General features: G+C 46.1%; 1 protein-coding gene across 3 annotated transcripts in view; it reads left to right on the top strand.

The window, feature by feature from the left end:
• The first annotated feature begins 3451 nt into the window (after positions 1-3451).
• Positions 3452-15656, top strand: part of cep112 (centrosomal protein 112) — a 114980-nt gene continuing 102775 nt past the window's right edge. The window contains exons 1-6 of one of the 3 annotated variants that reach the window (XM_086176291.1): positions 3452-3806; positions 4013-4117; positions 4931-5124; positions 5322-5485; positions 11440-11524; positions 12911-12988. In XM_086176291.1, coding sequence (XP_086032417.1) covers positions 4018-4117; positions 4931-5124; positions 5322-5485; positions 11440-11524; positions 12911-12988 — 621 coding nt within the window. In that variant the 5' untranslated portion in view covers positions 3452-3806; positions 4013-4017. Of the gene's footprint in view, positions 3807-3927; positions 4118-4930; positions 5125-5321; positions 5486-11439; positions 11525-12910; positions 12989-15656 lie in introns of those variants that run through there. The other 2 variants (XM_086176293.1, XM_086176292.1) reach the window with 2 other exon arrangements.

A 15656-nucleotide genomic window follows, 5' to 3' on the forward strand; every position in this document is an offset into this window, starting at 1 on the left:
CTTATTCTTATTCTTATATATGAATATAAATATATTACTTCACAAAACCGTGCACATTGTCGTCACCAAAACGCTCTGCATTTACAGTATACAGGACTGTCTCTGAAAATTAGAATATTGTGATAAAGTTCTTTATCTTCTGAAATGCAATTAAAAAAACAAAAATTACTTTTTCCTGATATTGTAATATTTTGAGATAGGATTTTTAAGTTTTCTTAAGATGTAAGCCATAATCAGCAATATTAAAATAATAAAAGGCTTGCAATATTTCAGTTGATTTGTAATGAATCCAGAATGTATGACATTTTTGTTTTTGTAATTGCATTACAGTAGGTAATGAACTTTATCACAATATTATATTTTCTGAGACAGTCCTGTATAATAAATATGTTAAATGTAAACTATATGGCCAAAAATATTCGCTCACCCATCCAAATAATTGGAATCAGGTGTTCCGATCACCTCCATAACCACAGGTGTATAAAATCAAGCACCGAGCTTGCAGATTTTCTTTTTTTTTAAACAAACATATTTGAAATAGCTGGGAGTGAGTTGCTCTCAGGATCTCCGTGAATTCCAGCGTGCAACCGTGATCGGATGCCACCTGCGTGCAACAAATCCAGTTGTGAAATTTCCTCGCTCCTAAATATTCCACAGTCCACTGTCGGCTGGATTGGAAGAACATGGAAGTGTTTGGAAACGACAGCAGCTCAGGCCACGTAAACTGAGGGAGCGGGATCAGCGGACGCCGAGGCGCATAGAACTTTCTGCAGAGTCAGTGGCTACAGACCTCCAAACTTCTGCTGTTTAGCTGAAGAGTGCGCAGAGAGCTTCATGGACCGGGTTTCCATGGCCGAGCAGCTGCATCCGAGCCTCGCATCATAGAGTGCAACGCAAAGCGTTTGATGCGGTGGTGCCTTCTGTGGAGAGACCAGCGATCTGATGGACCATTCTGGGTTTGGTGGTCGCCGGGAGAACGCTGCTTGTCTGACTGCATTGTGCCGAGTGTGAAGTTTGGTGGAGGAGCTTATGGTTTTCAGCATCAGGTCTTGGCCCCTGTTGTTCCAGCGAAAGGAACTCGGAAAGCTTCTGCATACCGAGACATTTTGGACAATTCCATGGGAACAGTTCTGGACTGGACCCTTCCTTTTTCCAAAAACAAGTCCCAGAACGATGTGGTCGACGGAGTCCGGTGCGGATGAACTCGACCGTCCTGCACGGCGTCCTGACCTCAACCCCATCCAACTTCTTTAGGATGAATTAAAGCGCAGGCTGAAAACCAGGACTTCTCGTCCAACGTCAGCGTGTGACCCATAAACATGCTGCTGAACCTTCTGGACAGCCTTTCTAGAAGCGTTGAAGCTGTTCTGGCTGCAAAGGCTGGACCCACGTCGTATTGAACCCTATGGATTAGAAATGGGATGTTACTTAAATTCAGATGCCAGTCAAGGTGAGCCAATACTTTTGGCATTATAGTGTATATTCACGGATTGGGGGCGCTGTTTTGAACGATCACGCTAATAAATGAAACAAACTTCATTATTTGGATGAAAAATTGCAACAATTACTTATTGGCAAGTTCTTTACTGCCTGTCACTGGCTGCCTTGGGTCATTTAAGGGACTTTAGACGGTAATAAAACACTTAATGAGCTATAATCTGTCAAGTGTCAACAGGGAAACCTGGTCAATTTTGGGAAGACACAACCTTGAAAGATACAAGGTGAACGCAGCCGTCGGTTCAATAACACACTGAACGGACTGCTTTAGCTCTTTGTAGGGGTTTCAAAATGTCAAATACAATCCCCATGGGTCAGGGTTTATTTTTCATCAAAAGGCAAGAGCTGCAGTCGCTTTCGGGCAGTTGGATAACTGCCTATCACCGATTGTATCGCTCCCTGAATATATTTCAACTGATACAATGGACTGAGTGGGTTATGTAGCCAACAAAACTGAAATGCAACCTGCAGTCACAAAAGAGCTTTTTAGCTGATGGAAAATGGCACACTGCCAGTTGCACTGGACTTTTTGAGGAGTTTGAACAGGGAGAAATAGGCAAAACTGGTTATCCTCTGAAACTGGAGTACAGTATAATCCCTGGACTGAATCAGAGATGGGGGGGAAAAACATGGGTTTGTGGTTGTGGTCAAGCATCCCAGCGAGGGAACGGTGTAGACGTTATTACTGCGACTGTGGGAAGAGGGGGGGATGAACGAGATATTAATACGATCTTTGGGAAAAAAAAAGAGGTATATTAGTCTCATGTAAAACTGGAAAGAGGCACTCAAATCCGCCAGTGGGTCTGAATGCCTGAAACGTCAACAAAGAGTCGTTGGAAGTGCGTGTTTGCTTATGTATTTATATTTAAAACCCATCGGGGGGCAGTAATGCCCGTAATGATTCACCAAGGCGATGAATGAGGTGTTTGTGATTATTCCTGAGGATATGGGGAGGTGAGCGATGGTGAATGAACGCGCGTCATGGAAATAGGAAAGGAAATGGTGAAGGTTTGTGTGGGGGTGAGGGGACAAATGTAGGATTTCAGTTTTTGTTTAACCGTAGAGAAGTTTCTTCTTGTCCTTTGGACTTTTTTCTTCATGGGTCGCCAGCGAATCCACCTTCTCCGTCTGACCCGATTCTCTGGATCCTCCTCTCTCTCTAGGTCCATCAAGCTTCCCTTTGGTCTTCCTCTAGACCTCCAACTCCAGCATCCGTCTACCAAAGTATTCATTATCCTTCTGACCTTCTCTCCAAAACATCTAACGTTCTGTCTCTCTAATGGACTCGTTCCTGGTCCTATCCATCTCTGTGGAGGTTCTCAGTCATCCAGTTTGTGGTGAATTCTTATCAAAATCTTCTTGTCTTGGCAACTGGACATGAGTTTCACGTCCTTGAAGATGTTTCAGCCCTCATCCGAGAGGCTTCTTCACTTCTAAAGGCCAATGGGGAGTTTCTGAATATAACTGCCTGGGTTCTGGGCTGGTCTTGGTTATGGTGGCTTATTGTGTAGATGAGTTGATCATAGATTGAAGGTTTACAAACATAAAGCAGGTTAAATGCACAGAGCATGAATGGCATGATGACATCGGGGCTGAGAAGCTGCTGTTGTCTCTCGGAAATGCCTTTATGATGAAGATGAGACAGGGGAAAATGTGGCGGCACACCTGGACGGGCACCAAGCCCAGGCTTTAACCTTCTCCAGGCAGATGTTGCAGATTTGCGACAGCCAAATATCAGATTTTTCCTGCAACTACAACTTAATTTGAGCCTGAGAGGGTTAAGAGCTGCAGAACAGGGCGCAGGGTGGAATCCATGACAAGGATTTGAAGAAGAGGGTTTATTTCTTAGAAAATAGTTGGGATGCAAACAAGGATGAAGACAACTTGAAGAAGCAGCTATTTGGATGACAAGAGGAAGAAATCCTCTGTGCAGCCGCCTCAGTGTGATCGTATTACTCTTTGTTTTTGTTTTTTTTTTCTTCAAATGTACAACTTTATTGTTCACACACAGTCCTCAGAACTCGCTCTCGCGATAAAGCCGGGGATGACGTAGCGGTTTTCATGGCAACAGGTCGACGCGGCGCCTTCACGGGAAACGGATATGGCGTAAAGAGGACGCCAAATTTTTTGAAAATATAATTTTTTTTAGCGGCGAAGGCGGTCTTGGGAGGGGTCTAGTGCTATTTTATAAAATTCGTATTAGTATTTGTTTACTCAAGTTCTACCGTTTCAGTTAGCATACAATTAGCATGTTTCCGTGATTAGCCGTAGATGTTTTCCACTAGTGTGCTTCACCTCGGCTAGCAGCAGTAAGTCAAAACAATGTTTGCTAACAAACTTCGCTCTCCCTCTAGAACACGACATTAAACCACGCGTCCACACAACTATCAGATCTTATTCGTAACTTCCCAGCAATTGTTCTGCAAATAGCTAACCTCTACTGTAATCCCGAACTTTGTCGCTAACGCAGCGATGCTAGTTGCATGAGAACTTTTCCCTGATATCCTTCCGCAAGGCATCATGAGCAGACAGGAGGAGTCGCTGGAGCGGCTGGACGCGGAGTTTGACCATTTCCTGATGGAGATGAAACCCTATGTGCTTAAGCACCCTAGCAAGATAGGTAATCTGCTCAATATTGCTTACTCTGATGATTTCTTTCGGCTGCCCCCATTCGGGGAACCATCGTCTTCCACCTGAGCCCCATTTTCTGCATCCTCTTCTTTCACTGTTCCGTATTCCTCTTAATCTCCTGCCTGTCAGCGCCGTCCTTCTACCCAGATCTTCACCAACCTCCCTGTCCACATCTCCAAAGAGTCTCAGTCTGACTTTATGTCCAAAACGTCTAACCCGTGCTGTCTCTCTGATGGAGTCTTCCCTGCTCCTATCCGTCCTCCTCACTCCTGAGAAGATCCTCCACATCTTCATCTCCACTATCTTGAGTTCTGCATCCTGTCTTTTCTTCAATGCAACTGCCTCCAAACTCCACAGCATTACTAGGCTCATACTTACACTTTTCTCCACCTGTTCCAACCTGCTTAAATGTGTTTCTTCACCGCGATTCCACGCTCTCCATTGATCTGGACCACGTCTTCTCCACTCTATCCATTTATAGATGAATGCACATTATTAATCTTACACATGAATCCTTGATTACCACTTTTGTACCTTGTCATACAGTCTGATATGCTAACTTTTCCCACTTTCTAACACTCATTGCGGACAGCCATGTAAGAATTGATTGTGCAGGAAACACGTTTCCTCACTGTCCATATGACAATAAACACTTTGAATCCGAGGCGAGAAGCTTAGTGAGGATATAATACAAATACAAGTGACGCATGCATGATGCATCATTATAAAAAAAATCTACTTCCTGCTCAGAACTTAAACAGCAGTTTTCTTTTTGCATTTCTCTGCGCTCACTTGACAACAGAGCGCCAGCTCTGTGCCTTATGGATCAAGAAGCTGTGTGACCCAGCAGTGACCTGTGGCTCAGGTCTTCTGGGTTGCAAGAACCGCAACATCTATGCACGTTTACTTCTCCTCATGCTGAAAAGAGGAATTCTGGAGGGCCCCTTCAGCAAAAAACCAGAGCCCGGCAGCCTCAAGACACTCCCCACTTACATGGTATGGATGGTTACAGGATCAGTTCCTCAATATAGCTTTTTTCGCTATTGTTACCATCATGCAAATGTATAAAAACACTGATTTTCTCACCGTGTTTACGGCATTTTTGAGTGTATAAGATACATGTGGAACTAAAAACACAGTCCGCTCCTGCGGATGTCATCTCATACTCTGATCAAATGTACCGAACTTTCCAGTCCATTTACTTTGACGAGCCCCTGGGCGTCGGACTGTCGGACTGCAGCAAAGCAGGTGTGCCCGACTGGGTCGCGGGAGAGCTGGGCGACTGTGCGGAGAACCGTTTGTCTGCAGGCCGACTGAAGAGCAGATCCACCTCCGTTTCATATACAGCCTATGACAGGTACTATTTCATGCACCTCGTCTGTGTTTAATGAGCAGAAATACATTCATCAGGGATAGCAGTAAAATATTTATGTGGTGTTTAATGAATTGTGATAAAATTCAAAGCTGTTTAAAATGCAGCAAGCAGTAAAGTGGCAACGAGGTGAGGAATGTCTTTGGGCTTTTCCGTGAATTAAATTCCTTTACGGTGCAGTGAAATCCATCAGTCCTGCCACAAATTGACGTATTAGCCTGTCATTAAAATAGATTTGAGGTTGTATGTAATGCGAAGGGTTATTTTAAATGCTGATAAATTCCCAATGGAGGAAATGTCTGCGGATGGGAAATGGGGTGATACAGCAGTTTCGCTCTGATTTGCTGAATATTATGGATGTTTGATTTCAAATATTCAGCTGTTTCAACCATATATTATGTTACTGTTTGTTGCATGTGTCGTTGATCTTTGTCAGAGCTGTTAAACACCTTCCATTTTTCTGCTTTGTGCTCATGTTATTTAAGGGTCCCATAAGGATTACTCTTTTTTTCTTAGTTACTAGAACCTCAGCTAATAGGTTTCACGGATACAGATTTTTGTGTGTTTTGTAAAATTAGTCCTCTAATGGTCCTTGTGTGCACGACCATGAAATATTTATCTATTTCCTCTGTTTCCTCAAATAGGGTAGAACAATGCTTTGCAGAAAGAAAGATATGTTTCATGCAGATTGTACCTGCCAATCCAGGGTTCTCGTCAAAAGTTTTCAGAAAATCTCGTTTCTTCCCGGTCAATAACGGATGTAAAACCGATGGTGTTAAAAAGGGCTGAGTTGCGTGATAATTATGTAAATCTTGAAATGTTAACGCCCTCAAGTGTCTTCAAATGTTTCCAGCTGCAAAAACACTCAAAGGCATGTCAATTTAGTGACTGCAGGCTTGATATATACATCCATATAACCATACTATTTAATCGCCCTGGACTCTAGATCATCTAAAAGTAAACATGATACTTTAATTGTTCAAATTGTTCAGCACTGTTGACTTTTAACTGTGGTGGTCTTTATTGGACTCAAACATCAACCTTGCGGCAGCACGGCTGCACCGCACAGCAGGAAGGCCTTTTGTTGGATTCCGTTAGTGTGGAGTGAGCATGTTCTCCACGTGTCTGCGTGGGCTTCCTCCCACAGTCTGCATGTATGGATGGATGGATGGCGTGTCAATGAGAGGGTGAACGGTTGCTGGGAATCTGCGCGACCCTGGGTTGCAGGATAAGTGTGACGAATATCCATCTAAATAGTGGGAAAATGCATAAATAACTAGCATTTTTGTCTCCGTGTGGAGTCTTCACTGTCTTTGTGTGCCTCAATGGCTTTTCTGTTTTTTCTTCCCACGGTCCAAAAACTTGCAGTAAGTCAGTTGTTGTCAGTGTGTGTTCTGCAGCCTTGGCCGGGACACCAGGTTTCATTTAATCGGCAACCACGGCGGTTTACTGTATCTTGTGCAAATAATCACTATTTTGATCGGAGCCATGGAATATGAGAGTTCTTCAGCGGACACAGGAGGAGGCCTGACATGTCGACTCGAAAGTTTGCACACAAAGAAAAGTAAAATGTGTAACACATTCTGCCTTAAAGCTTTTGTGTTTCAACCTGGTTGTGAGTGAGGCGCATTGTTTGTGTCTGCGTTCACCTTTGATCGGTTTGTCGGCATTCCTAGGGTGTAAGATATGCCAGCCGTTGTTTTGGTGAGATTCCCTTCATAGCGGCTCGATTCTCGCTGCAAATGTCCTTGAGAACGATCGTCAGAAAATAATGGGAACCCAAAGGAAACTCCAGCTGCTTTGAATTTTATTACGGTTGACCAAGAGGTGAAAAGATGAACATTGGATGTGGAATTTTCTTCCCTCTACATCTGAAGCATTGGATATTTACCCCAACATTCTTTCAAGATGTTTTTATCAACCTGAAAGCGCCGAACTCTGCGGCGAAGGTGGATGGAGGCGACTTCACAAGTGATCACGGCGCGTATTTGCTCATCAGCTCTCGCTGAAAAGTAAGAGGCATTGCCACCTCCTTGCATCAGGCGGCATAAGTGATCCAATCTGATTTTTCAAAGCGCTTCAAAACGGCTCGGGAGGATGAGGAACATCTCACATTCTCTATTCATCTTTCTGTAGCTCGCCCCGCTTACTCTTTACCGGCTCTTGAACCGGCGGCGGAATCCTCACAGGGCGCGGCAGACTAACGTGTTAATTTGTTTGCTGCCTCTTTCAGACATTTGACTTCATTTCTCACTCACATCCTTATTAACATCATCTGCTGGCTTAAAATGCAAGTGTGAAATGCGACGCTTGGTATGAGCAACTTGACCGAAGGCGCGTTTAGTTTTCCGCCATGCATTAATTCACACGTATGAACATTTTTAAACGAGCTTAAACGATACTCCGCTATCCCACTCGGCTCGGGGGTATTTCCTCTGACTGCCGGCGGTTCCGGGACACGACGGTGCGAACGGAGTCGTGTCTCAGGGTTTCTCGTTCCAATTACCAAAGAAAAGCAATTTAGCTCTCGGTAGCAGGGCGTGCTCATTATCATAATAAAACAAGGGCACTGTAAATGTCGTAAAGAGAGCTTAATATCCACCAGGACACCCCTGTCTTGTTTCTGGCACAATTCATTAAAAGTTTTACTGTTGCGGGTTGCAGACTATTTGGCTCCTACAAAGCGCTCGCGGGGATTTTTCTTCAATATTTGGCACCGTTAACACAGAAATATTGATCCCCGCTGTCCATGCGTGATGCCTGCGATCAAATATCGCAAAATAGCAGCGGGCGGGAATCACTTCCTCTTTACCCGCCGAGTTAATAAACCAATATATTGTGAATTAATATGAATTAAAACGGCGGCGCAATGGTTAGCGCCCCAGCATCACTGCAAGAAGGCCTCCGGTTGGACTCCCAGCCTCTCCGGGCTTCTCCCGCAGTCCGAAAACACGCAGGAGGTTCATCGGAGACCCGACGTGGTCCGGATTCGAGACTGAGACAGTGAACGGTCGTCTCTATATGTGGCTCTGTGATTGGTGGAGGAGGAACTGCCTGTCAGCCAATGACAGCTGCGATAGGCTGACATGAAGGATCGTAACGCAGATAAATCAGTTTATTTCCAAACGCCTGTCATTTGGTTCCCTGAACTGAACTCAGGCTTTAACAAATATTTTACCACTAATAAGGTGAACCCCAAAATCTTCATCAGAAACCTTTTTTTTTTGTTTTGTGGGGGGAAAAAGTGATGACTGCAAAAGTCTTCAACACTTCCTGTGTTTTATGGGGTGTGAGAGGGCCGGACCGCCGAGTCCCACACAGCGATTGGGATTAGACTATGAAAGACACTCCGGTGGATCACAAGCTCACGTCCTGATGGAGAAAATTATCCAGGCCAAGAGTCCTTTTATGTGTCTCTCTCATTTAGATAAGATTAAATAGAAGAAACCCGACCGACTCCCTCCCTGTGATTTGGACACGTTTGATCTCTTCCCCTCGCCGTGAGTCAGGTGACGGTTCGAGCTTCGGCGTCGTTCACGTTTCTCACAGGAGAAGATGAGCCGTGTTTGTGTCGTCGGACGCAATTAGCGAAAAGCAGTCCGGAACATGAGCGACGCAAAGATCTCCGTGGAGACCAACATCAGGGCGCAACCGTCGAGCTGGCCAGGAGATGGAGCCACTGGTTAATGTTTGCCGCTGCTTCCTGCAGAGGAGCTCTGGAGTTGAGCAGAAGCAGGCAGGAATGGTCAGAGGTGGCACTGGTTAATCTGCAACATAAATCAAGACACAAAGAGTCAGGTGTGTGTGTGACAGTGTCGGTCGGGCTGGAGTTGAGTGTAAATTGCTAATCAGTGCTGGTTCAGGTTCAGAGCAGGAGTTGAGATGAAGAGTTAGTACTTTGGGCTTTTTTTCTACCACCATATAAATCTGCTCTCCACCTTCCCGGCATCTTGATGAAGCTCTCCGCCTCGTTTTTAAGAATTTGTTTTCCGCTCGCGCGACTCCCCACTTCTGCCTTCCATCTGTGCACATTTCATCCACATGTGAAAACTTTTAACCCTTCACCCCGTCGTCTTCTCCTTCTGATATTTCTTTTTTTTTTTTTTTTTCCTTTATTAAACGCGCCACCGATATTGTCCCGGCGGTTGGCCGGATCCGTCACCGATCGCAACCCCTCTCACCTCTCTCATACCCGGGCCAGATCGCTCCCTCTGATCTTGCCCTCAGGTGGTGTTGGGTTCTGGCCGAGGGGTTGCCACGGCAGCGGGATGTTTGCGTCCCAAAGTCAGCCTGCTTCCCTCATGGCGCCCGGGGCTGTGAACCGAGCCCACGGGCTCCGCACCTGGAGGTCAAGCTGGTGTATGGATGTCAGGCTGCTTTAATCAGCCAAGCTGCAGCTTCTGAAGCTCTACATGGTGTTCTCATTTTGGTGTGTGTGTGTGTGTGTGTGTGTGTGTGTGTGTGTGTGTGTGTGTGTGTGTGTGTGTGTGTGTGTGTGTGTGTGTGTGTGTGTGTGTGTGTGTGTAACTCCGGCCTGACTTGCTACAGCTTTGATCTCCGGGCCTCAGACTCTAGACACATCTGATTCAATTATCCTCATCCACCTGTTGACTTAGAGGCCCAAGATTGCAAAGTGCCCCCCCATCTATTCCCCCCATCCTAGTTTTCAGGGTTGCATATATATGTGTGTGTGTGTGTGTGTGTGTGTGTGCGCACACACAAGTGAACACACTCAAGTACCCGAGTGGACCTATGTCGAAGTGAGCTATCTATACCCTGCATGCTTTTACTTGCATTTTTTTTTTCAATCACAATTTATTAATATCGTTTACGAGCGAACCGCCGTTCAGTCACAAACGCCATTGTTGTAGTTTCTCGAGTAAAGTTAAGGACTGCAGATGTTGACCAGCCCGATATTTCTGTCCCACTTACACGATTCTGATGCGGCTTATTTTGGGAATGACGTGACTTCTTGCCCCTGAATCCTCTGCCGCGCGGAGAACGTAGGGATGGAATGACACTGCCGATACTATTTTGGACGTTTGCCTCCGTTTGTTCTCCCGTCGTGGTTTTTTTTCAAACCAACACAGGGAAACATAATCACAAGTCAAGCACTTAATCTCACTATCGCCGAACGATCAAACAATAAGCCACGCTCGCTAATGAAATAACCTTTGAGTGAACCTTCTAAGAGAATAAACAACAGGGAACAAGGACAGGCGAACCACATCTCAACGCCTGCTTTCAGATTCTGGTCCGGTGCCTTCATGACTGTTAAACCCATTTTGCTCTTTGATCGGCGTCAAAGAGGTTTCCATGTCAGTGGCGGATTAGCACAGAAATCTGAGGCTCATTTAAAACCGACGTGCTGTCCAGCAACTATAATACAACAATTTTTGAATTTGAAAAAAAAAAAAAAAAAAACGTTTTTTTTCCCCATGATAGAATGTTATTTATCCAAAATGAAAGATTTCAAGACCTCATCTTTCATGTGGTCATTACCACTCATTTCACTATCACTCGAAGGCCATTAGTCACTTTTACTGCTGAAAATGAAATTGGTTTTTCCATTTGTTTCTCCCACCCTCTCCGGTCGTTTCTGCCCGACAGAGGCTGTATGGTGCCAATAAGAAATGTGTGTGTGTGTGTGTTCATGTTTTTGGTTTTCGATGAGACAATGACTGAGGTGTATGGTAATGAAAAGATTGTAATCACCATCGACTCCTGCCCTGTGGGCTGTCAGATCAGATGGGATGAAGTGCAGACCACAAACCGTAAGAGCGCTGCCAGATGTTGATCAGTGTAAATAGCAAAACAGGCAGCTTGTGCAAGAAAATTTATATGAAACTAGAGCAGCCCAGACTCAGAAGAGACACACACACACACACACACACACACACACTTTGCATTAAACTGTAACGCTGCTGCTTCCTCCCCAGCAGAGAGCGGTATGGAGAGAAGACCCCATCGAGACCATTGACCTCCAGTCCAGTCAAACACTCGCCCAGACGTGACTCCAGAAGGGTTAGTTCATCTCCGCCTCGGGCTTTTTTTTTTTTTTCCCCCTGTAACTTTGTCTTTACCCTAAACAGCTTGTGTTTTTTACAATTATAGGTTGCTAGAATGTAGTTGTTGTGACACATTGAATTATTAGCAACAAACGTGGTGGCAACAAATATAGTAGCCACAATCCTTCCCGTCTCCCTTTATGTGGCCGAAGGGACATTTGGAAATCCCTGAACTCAATTTCACATTAAGCCAAAGGAATTTCCTTGAACTCGTTCTGAACGGAGCAAGGTCCTCATTTTGGAGTTGGGTGTAACCGCTGCGCTTTCTATCAGGGGTTCCCAAGAAGGAGTTCATGACGCCCTCCAAACAATTGCGATACAGTTAAATGATGAAAATCCTTTTGATCGATTTCAAAATAATGACAAAACGCTGTGCGTACGCGTCGCGCTGACTCACCGTCGCGCCCCACCTTGTGGTGAAACGGGGGTCCGAACCCACATTTCACCCAGAACTCTACCAAAGCTTGCAAACGACGATCGAACTTAGAGATGCACTTGTAAACTATGTTTACGTGATCACGCGTGCGATGACGCCGTTGGCCGCTCCCGCTTTCCGATCACGTTTTGAACGTTTGAGCGTCTCCGTCGTGGCGCCGCACGGAGCCGAGCCGGCGTTTGACATTTAGTGACCCGCATACTCGGAATTCCTAGATCTGGAAATGAAAATTTTCAGACCGTTTCTCCGAGGGTGAGGTTCTGGGACCTAATACCCATTTAATCAGAGTAAGCGTTTAATCCCCAGCTATTCCATTGAGCGATGCGTTTGTGTCATTGTTGAGGTACGCCCAAGGTCCAAACCAGATCCTAATCAAATTCAACAACATCTCTCCTTTCTCTATCACCTCCTCAACCTTATTAGATATTTCCTCTTTTGAAAGCGAGCGGTCCGGGGCGCCACGTGAGTAAACCGATCCTGTACAAACAGAACCCCTGGAAGTTTGAATTATACCGTACAAAACAATTCCGGACACCCATCGCCGGGGAATGACGGGGCGCCGAGCTGCGTTTGCCCCCGTTGTGGAATTCACCGCGTGACAGAAATGATGTGGAACTGCCAAACATCTGGAGCGCAGTATGCGAGAGGGAGGAGAGCGAGGGAGAGATGGAGATAACGAGGGAGTACAACGCTGTTAGTATTGGAGCGAAACACATGTGGGTGTATATCTGTTAGCTTTTAAAGAACCCTTTTGTTGTTGCCAAGAGAGGAATTATGTTGTGTCAAAATAATAACCTCCATCACTGTCTGCAGCTCTGCTCCTCAGGCCAAACTGCCAATCAAAGCGCTGTCAGGAATCTTCTTTATATCTCTCCGCCCTTAATTCTCATTTTTTCCCCCTCTCAGGTAGACGGGGAGCCGAAGGCAGACGCGTCTCCCGATGACAGTGACCTGGAGGCTCGTCTCAACAGCTGGAACCTCGGGGTGAGTCCAGGGGCATGCCTGGAGCTTCTGGGTTACATGCACTGTCAACATGCTCCGGCTCATCTCCGCACGCCAGCTTTTATCCGCATACGTTTCTTTTTCTGCATCGCATTTGTATAAAATGATGAAAATGGAAACACGTTTCCCATCTAATAGTCGACTAAATTTCAGACATGTGTGCTCGCGCTACGTAAACCCAAACCACATTTCGGCAGACATCAAGTAGATGACTTTCTGCTCCGTGCACTTGTGTTGCACATGTCGCACTACATACCGCACAGCATCTGCGGCTCTGCCACGACCCTAACCTGTTTTATATTGCCGGAGCGAAAAACAAACAGAAATTCCATGCGGTTTGAGTATATCAACACGAAGCGCAGCCGGTGCGATACGCCGACTGGACGAGGAACGATTAATGTCCTTTCTCGGACCTGGAAGTCGAGTATAAACGTCACTCGGACCCGATCCATTTACACTTTTCGCACGAATCCTCGATAGAGGGAATCTAAGGTTCCGTCGGTTTGAATATTTCATCCGCGTAAACGGGTGGTAAATAGCACGTCCGTTCCAGAACCCCCCCGAAGAGCAGCTTCTCCTGCGTCAGCCGCCCGCCGACGTAGGGGGTGAGCTTGGAAGGAGGGATAAGAGTTGTGTAAACTGAGCGGTTTTAAAAGACGTTTTCACCTCTTTATCCGCCCTATCTGGAGTGCATCAGGTCAGGGCTCGATCAGCTCACTGCCCTCATGTCTTTTATTCCCTCATATGTTTCCTATCTCCTTAATCTTTCCTTTTTTTTTTTTATTTATTCATTTACCGTCATTCCTTCCACATTATGTTTTCTCCTCCGTGTCCTCGCACCACTTATCCTGCCGTCCACGTTCTCTCGCACTTTCTGCCTCCTCACATCCCCCGCTATCTGTTACTCTCCCTCTCTCTTTCAGTACTCGGGTAATCTGAGGTATCTATCAGACATGAAGCCGAGCGCTACTCCACTCTGCGCTCGTCTGTGTTGAGACGCCGATAAGGGGCATTGCTTGGCAACAACCGTCCTCCTCCTCCTTCCACCTCGCCCCGCCTCACCCCCCCAGACGCCATCTTTCAAATCGACAGATGTGACTTCACTCACGGAGATACACAGAAACCCCCTCATGTTTACAGAAGTTTGAGAGATGCACTGCTTCAAAGCGACCAGCGCCTCTGAAATTTTTAGCTCAGCACCCAGAATCGCTTTTTTTTCCTCTCCCCGAGAACGTTCCTCGGCTCTGCCACAGATGTTCCGAGGCCGTACGTATTGGTTTGTTCATTTTCCCCTTTAATGTGATATAATTTGCACGGTAGGCATACAGGACGGCCGAGCGCAGATCGGTTCGGACTCAGATAAGAGTTCCTTGGAGAGATTCCAGAACCCGAGTCAGCCGGCCCGCCGTCTGTTTCACTCCGGCTGTGTCACGCTCGTTGGGATGGCGAGGAACTTGTCAGAATTGAACTCGTCGCCGTCTAATGGGATGAAAGCGCCGCGGCTGTGTGAGGACAAACGTGCGCCGACTTGCCAGCGAAGGTCAACAATAATATAACACTAATACAACAATACAATAATACAACAATAATAGGTCTGTAGTGCAGGTGTCAGAGAGGAGGATGCTGAGGAACCTCCTCAGCATCATGGACAAGGTCCATCACCCCCTGCATGGACACTGACGTCCTGTCAGAGCTCTTCAGTCGTAGACTGATACCACCAAGGAGCTCCACTGAACGCCACAGGAGGTCTTTCCTACCTGAGGCTATCAGACTTTTTAATTCCTCTTCCCTCAGCCGCAGGCAATCTTCAAATCTTTGTATTTAAAACCCTTGATAGGCTTAACCATGACAATTTATATTTTATTGTATTTCTTATTCTCCCTCCTTCCTACTATTATCTATTATTGTTATGTCTTTGCTTGAAACTCTGGCACAACAATTTCCTTCGAGATAAAAAAAGTTGTTCTTATCTTATCTTAATAACACACCGAAATTGCGCAAAAACGCCTTTCGGAGCGGCGTCCCTCCCCGCTCGTCCTTCCGTTGTCTGCGGTTCGGATGGGGAGGACGATGACTTGCTCAGAGCTCGTTCAAAAAACAAGGAAAACGTTGATCGGCGTGTGTTTATTTGGTTGCGGAACCAGGCCGCGTGACGCGGCGTGCACGCTGTTCATGTTTCTGCCGGCGCGTTCGTCCGTCCATCCACGTCCGGTTCCAATGGACACTTGGCAGCTGTGAGTTGGGATGTACATGCGCCTGCAGGTGTGTGTGTGTGTGTGTGTGTGTGTGTGTGTGTGTGTGTGTGTGTGTGTGTGTGTGTGTGTGTGTGTGTGTGTGTGTGTGTGTGTGTGTGTGTGTGTGTGTGTGTGTGTGTGTGTGTGTGTGTGTGTGTGTGTGTGTGTGTGTGTGTGTGTGTGTATGTGTGTGTGTGTGTGTGTGTGTGTATGTGTGTATGTGTGTATGTGTGTGTATGTGTGTGTATGTGTGTGTGGCCACATGCAGGTGTACATACTGTACGCACCAAATCCAAGTTTAGTCTCATTTCCGTGCCAGCGCTTCAAAATAGCATTTAGTCTCCAGGTCTGTCTCGGCCTGTGGGCCACGCTCAATCAAATCCGATGACTGGCTGTCTGTGGGTAGAAAAAGAAAT

This window comes from Fistularia commersonii, chromosome 28 (genome assembly GCF_037954325.1).
Source record: "Fistularia commersonii isolate RoL2024-O1a breed Wild chromosome 28, RoL_Fcom_v1.0, whole genome shotgun sequence".
Classification (NCBI taxonomy): Eukaryota; Metazoa; Chordata; class Actinopteri; order Syngnathiformes; family Fistulariidae; genus Fistularia; species Fistularia commersonii.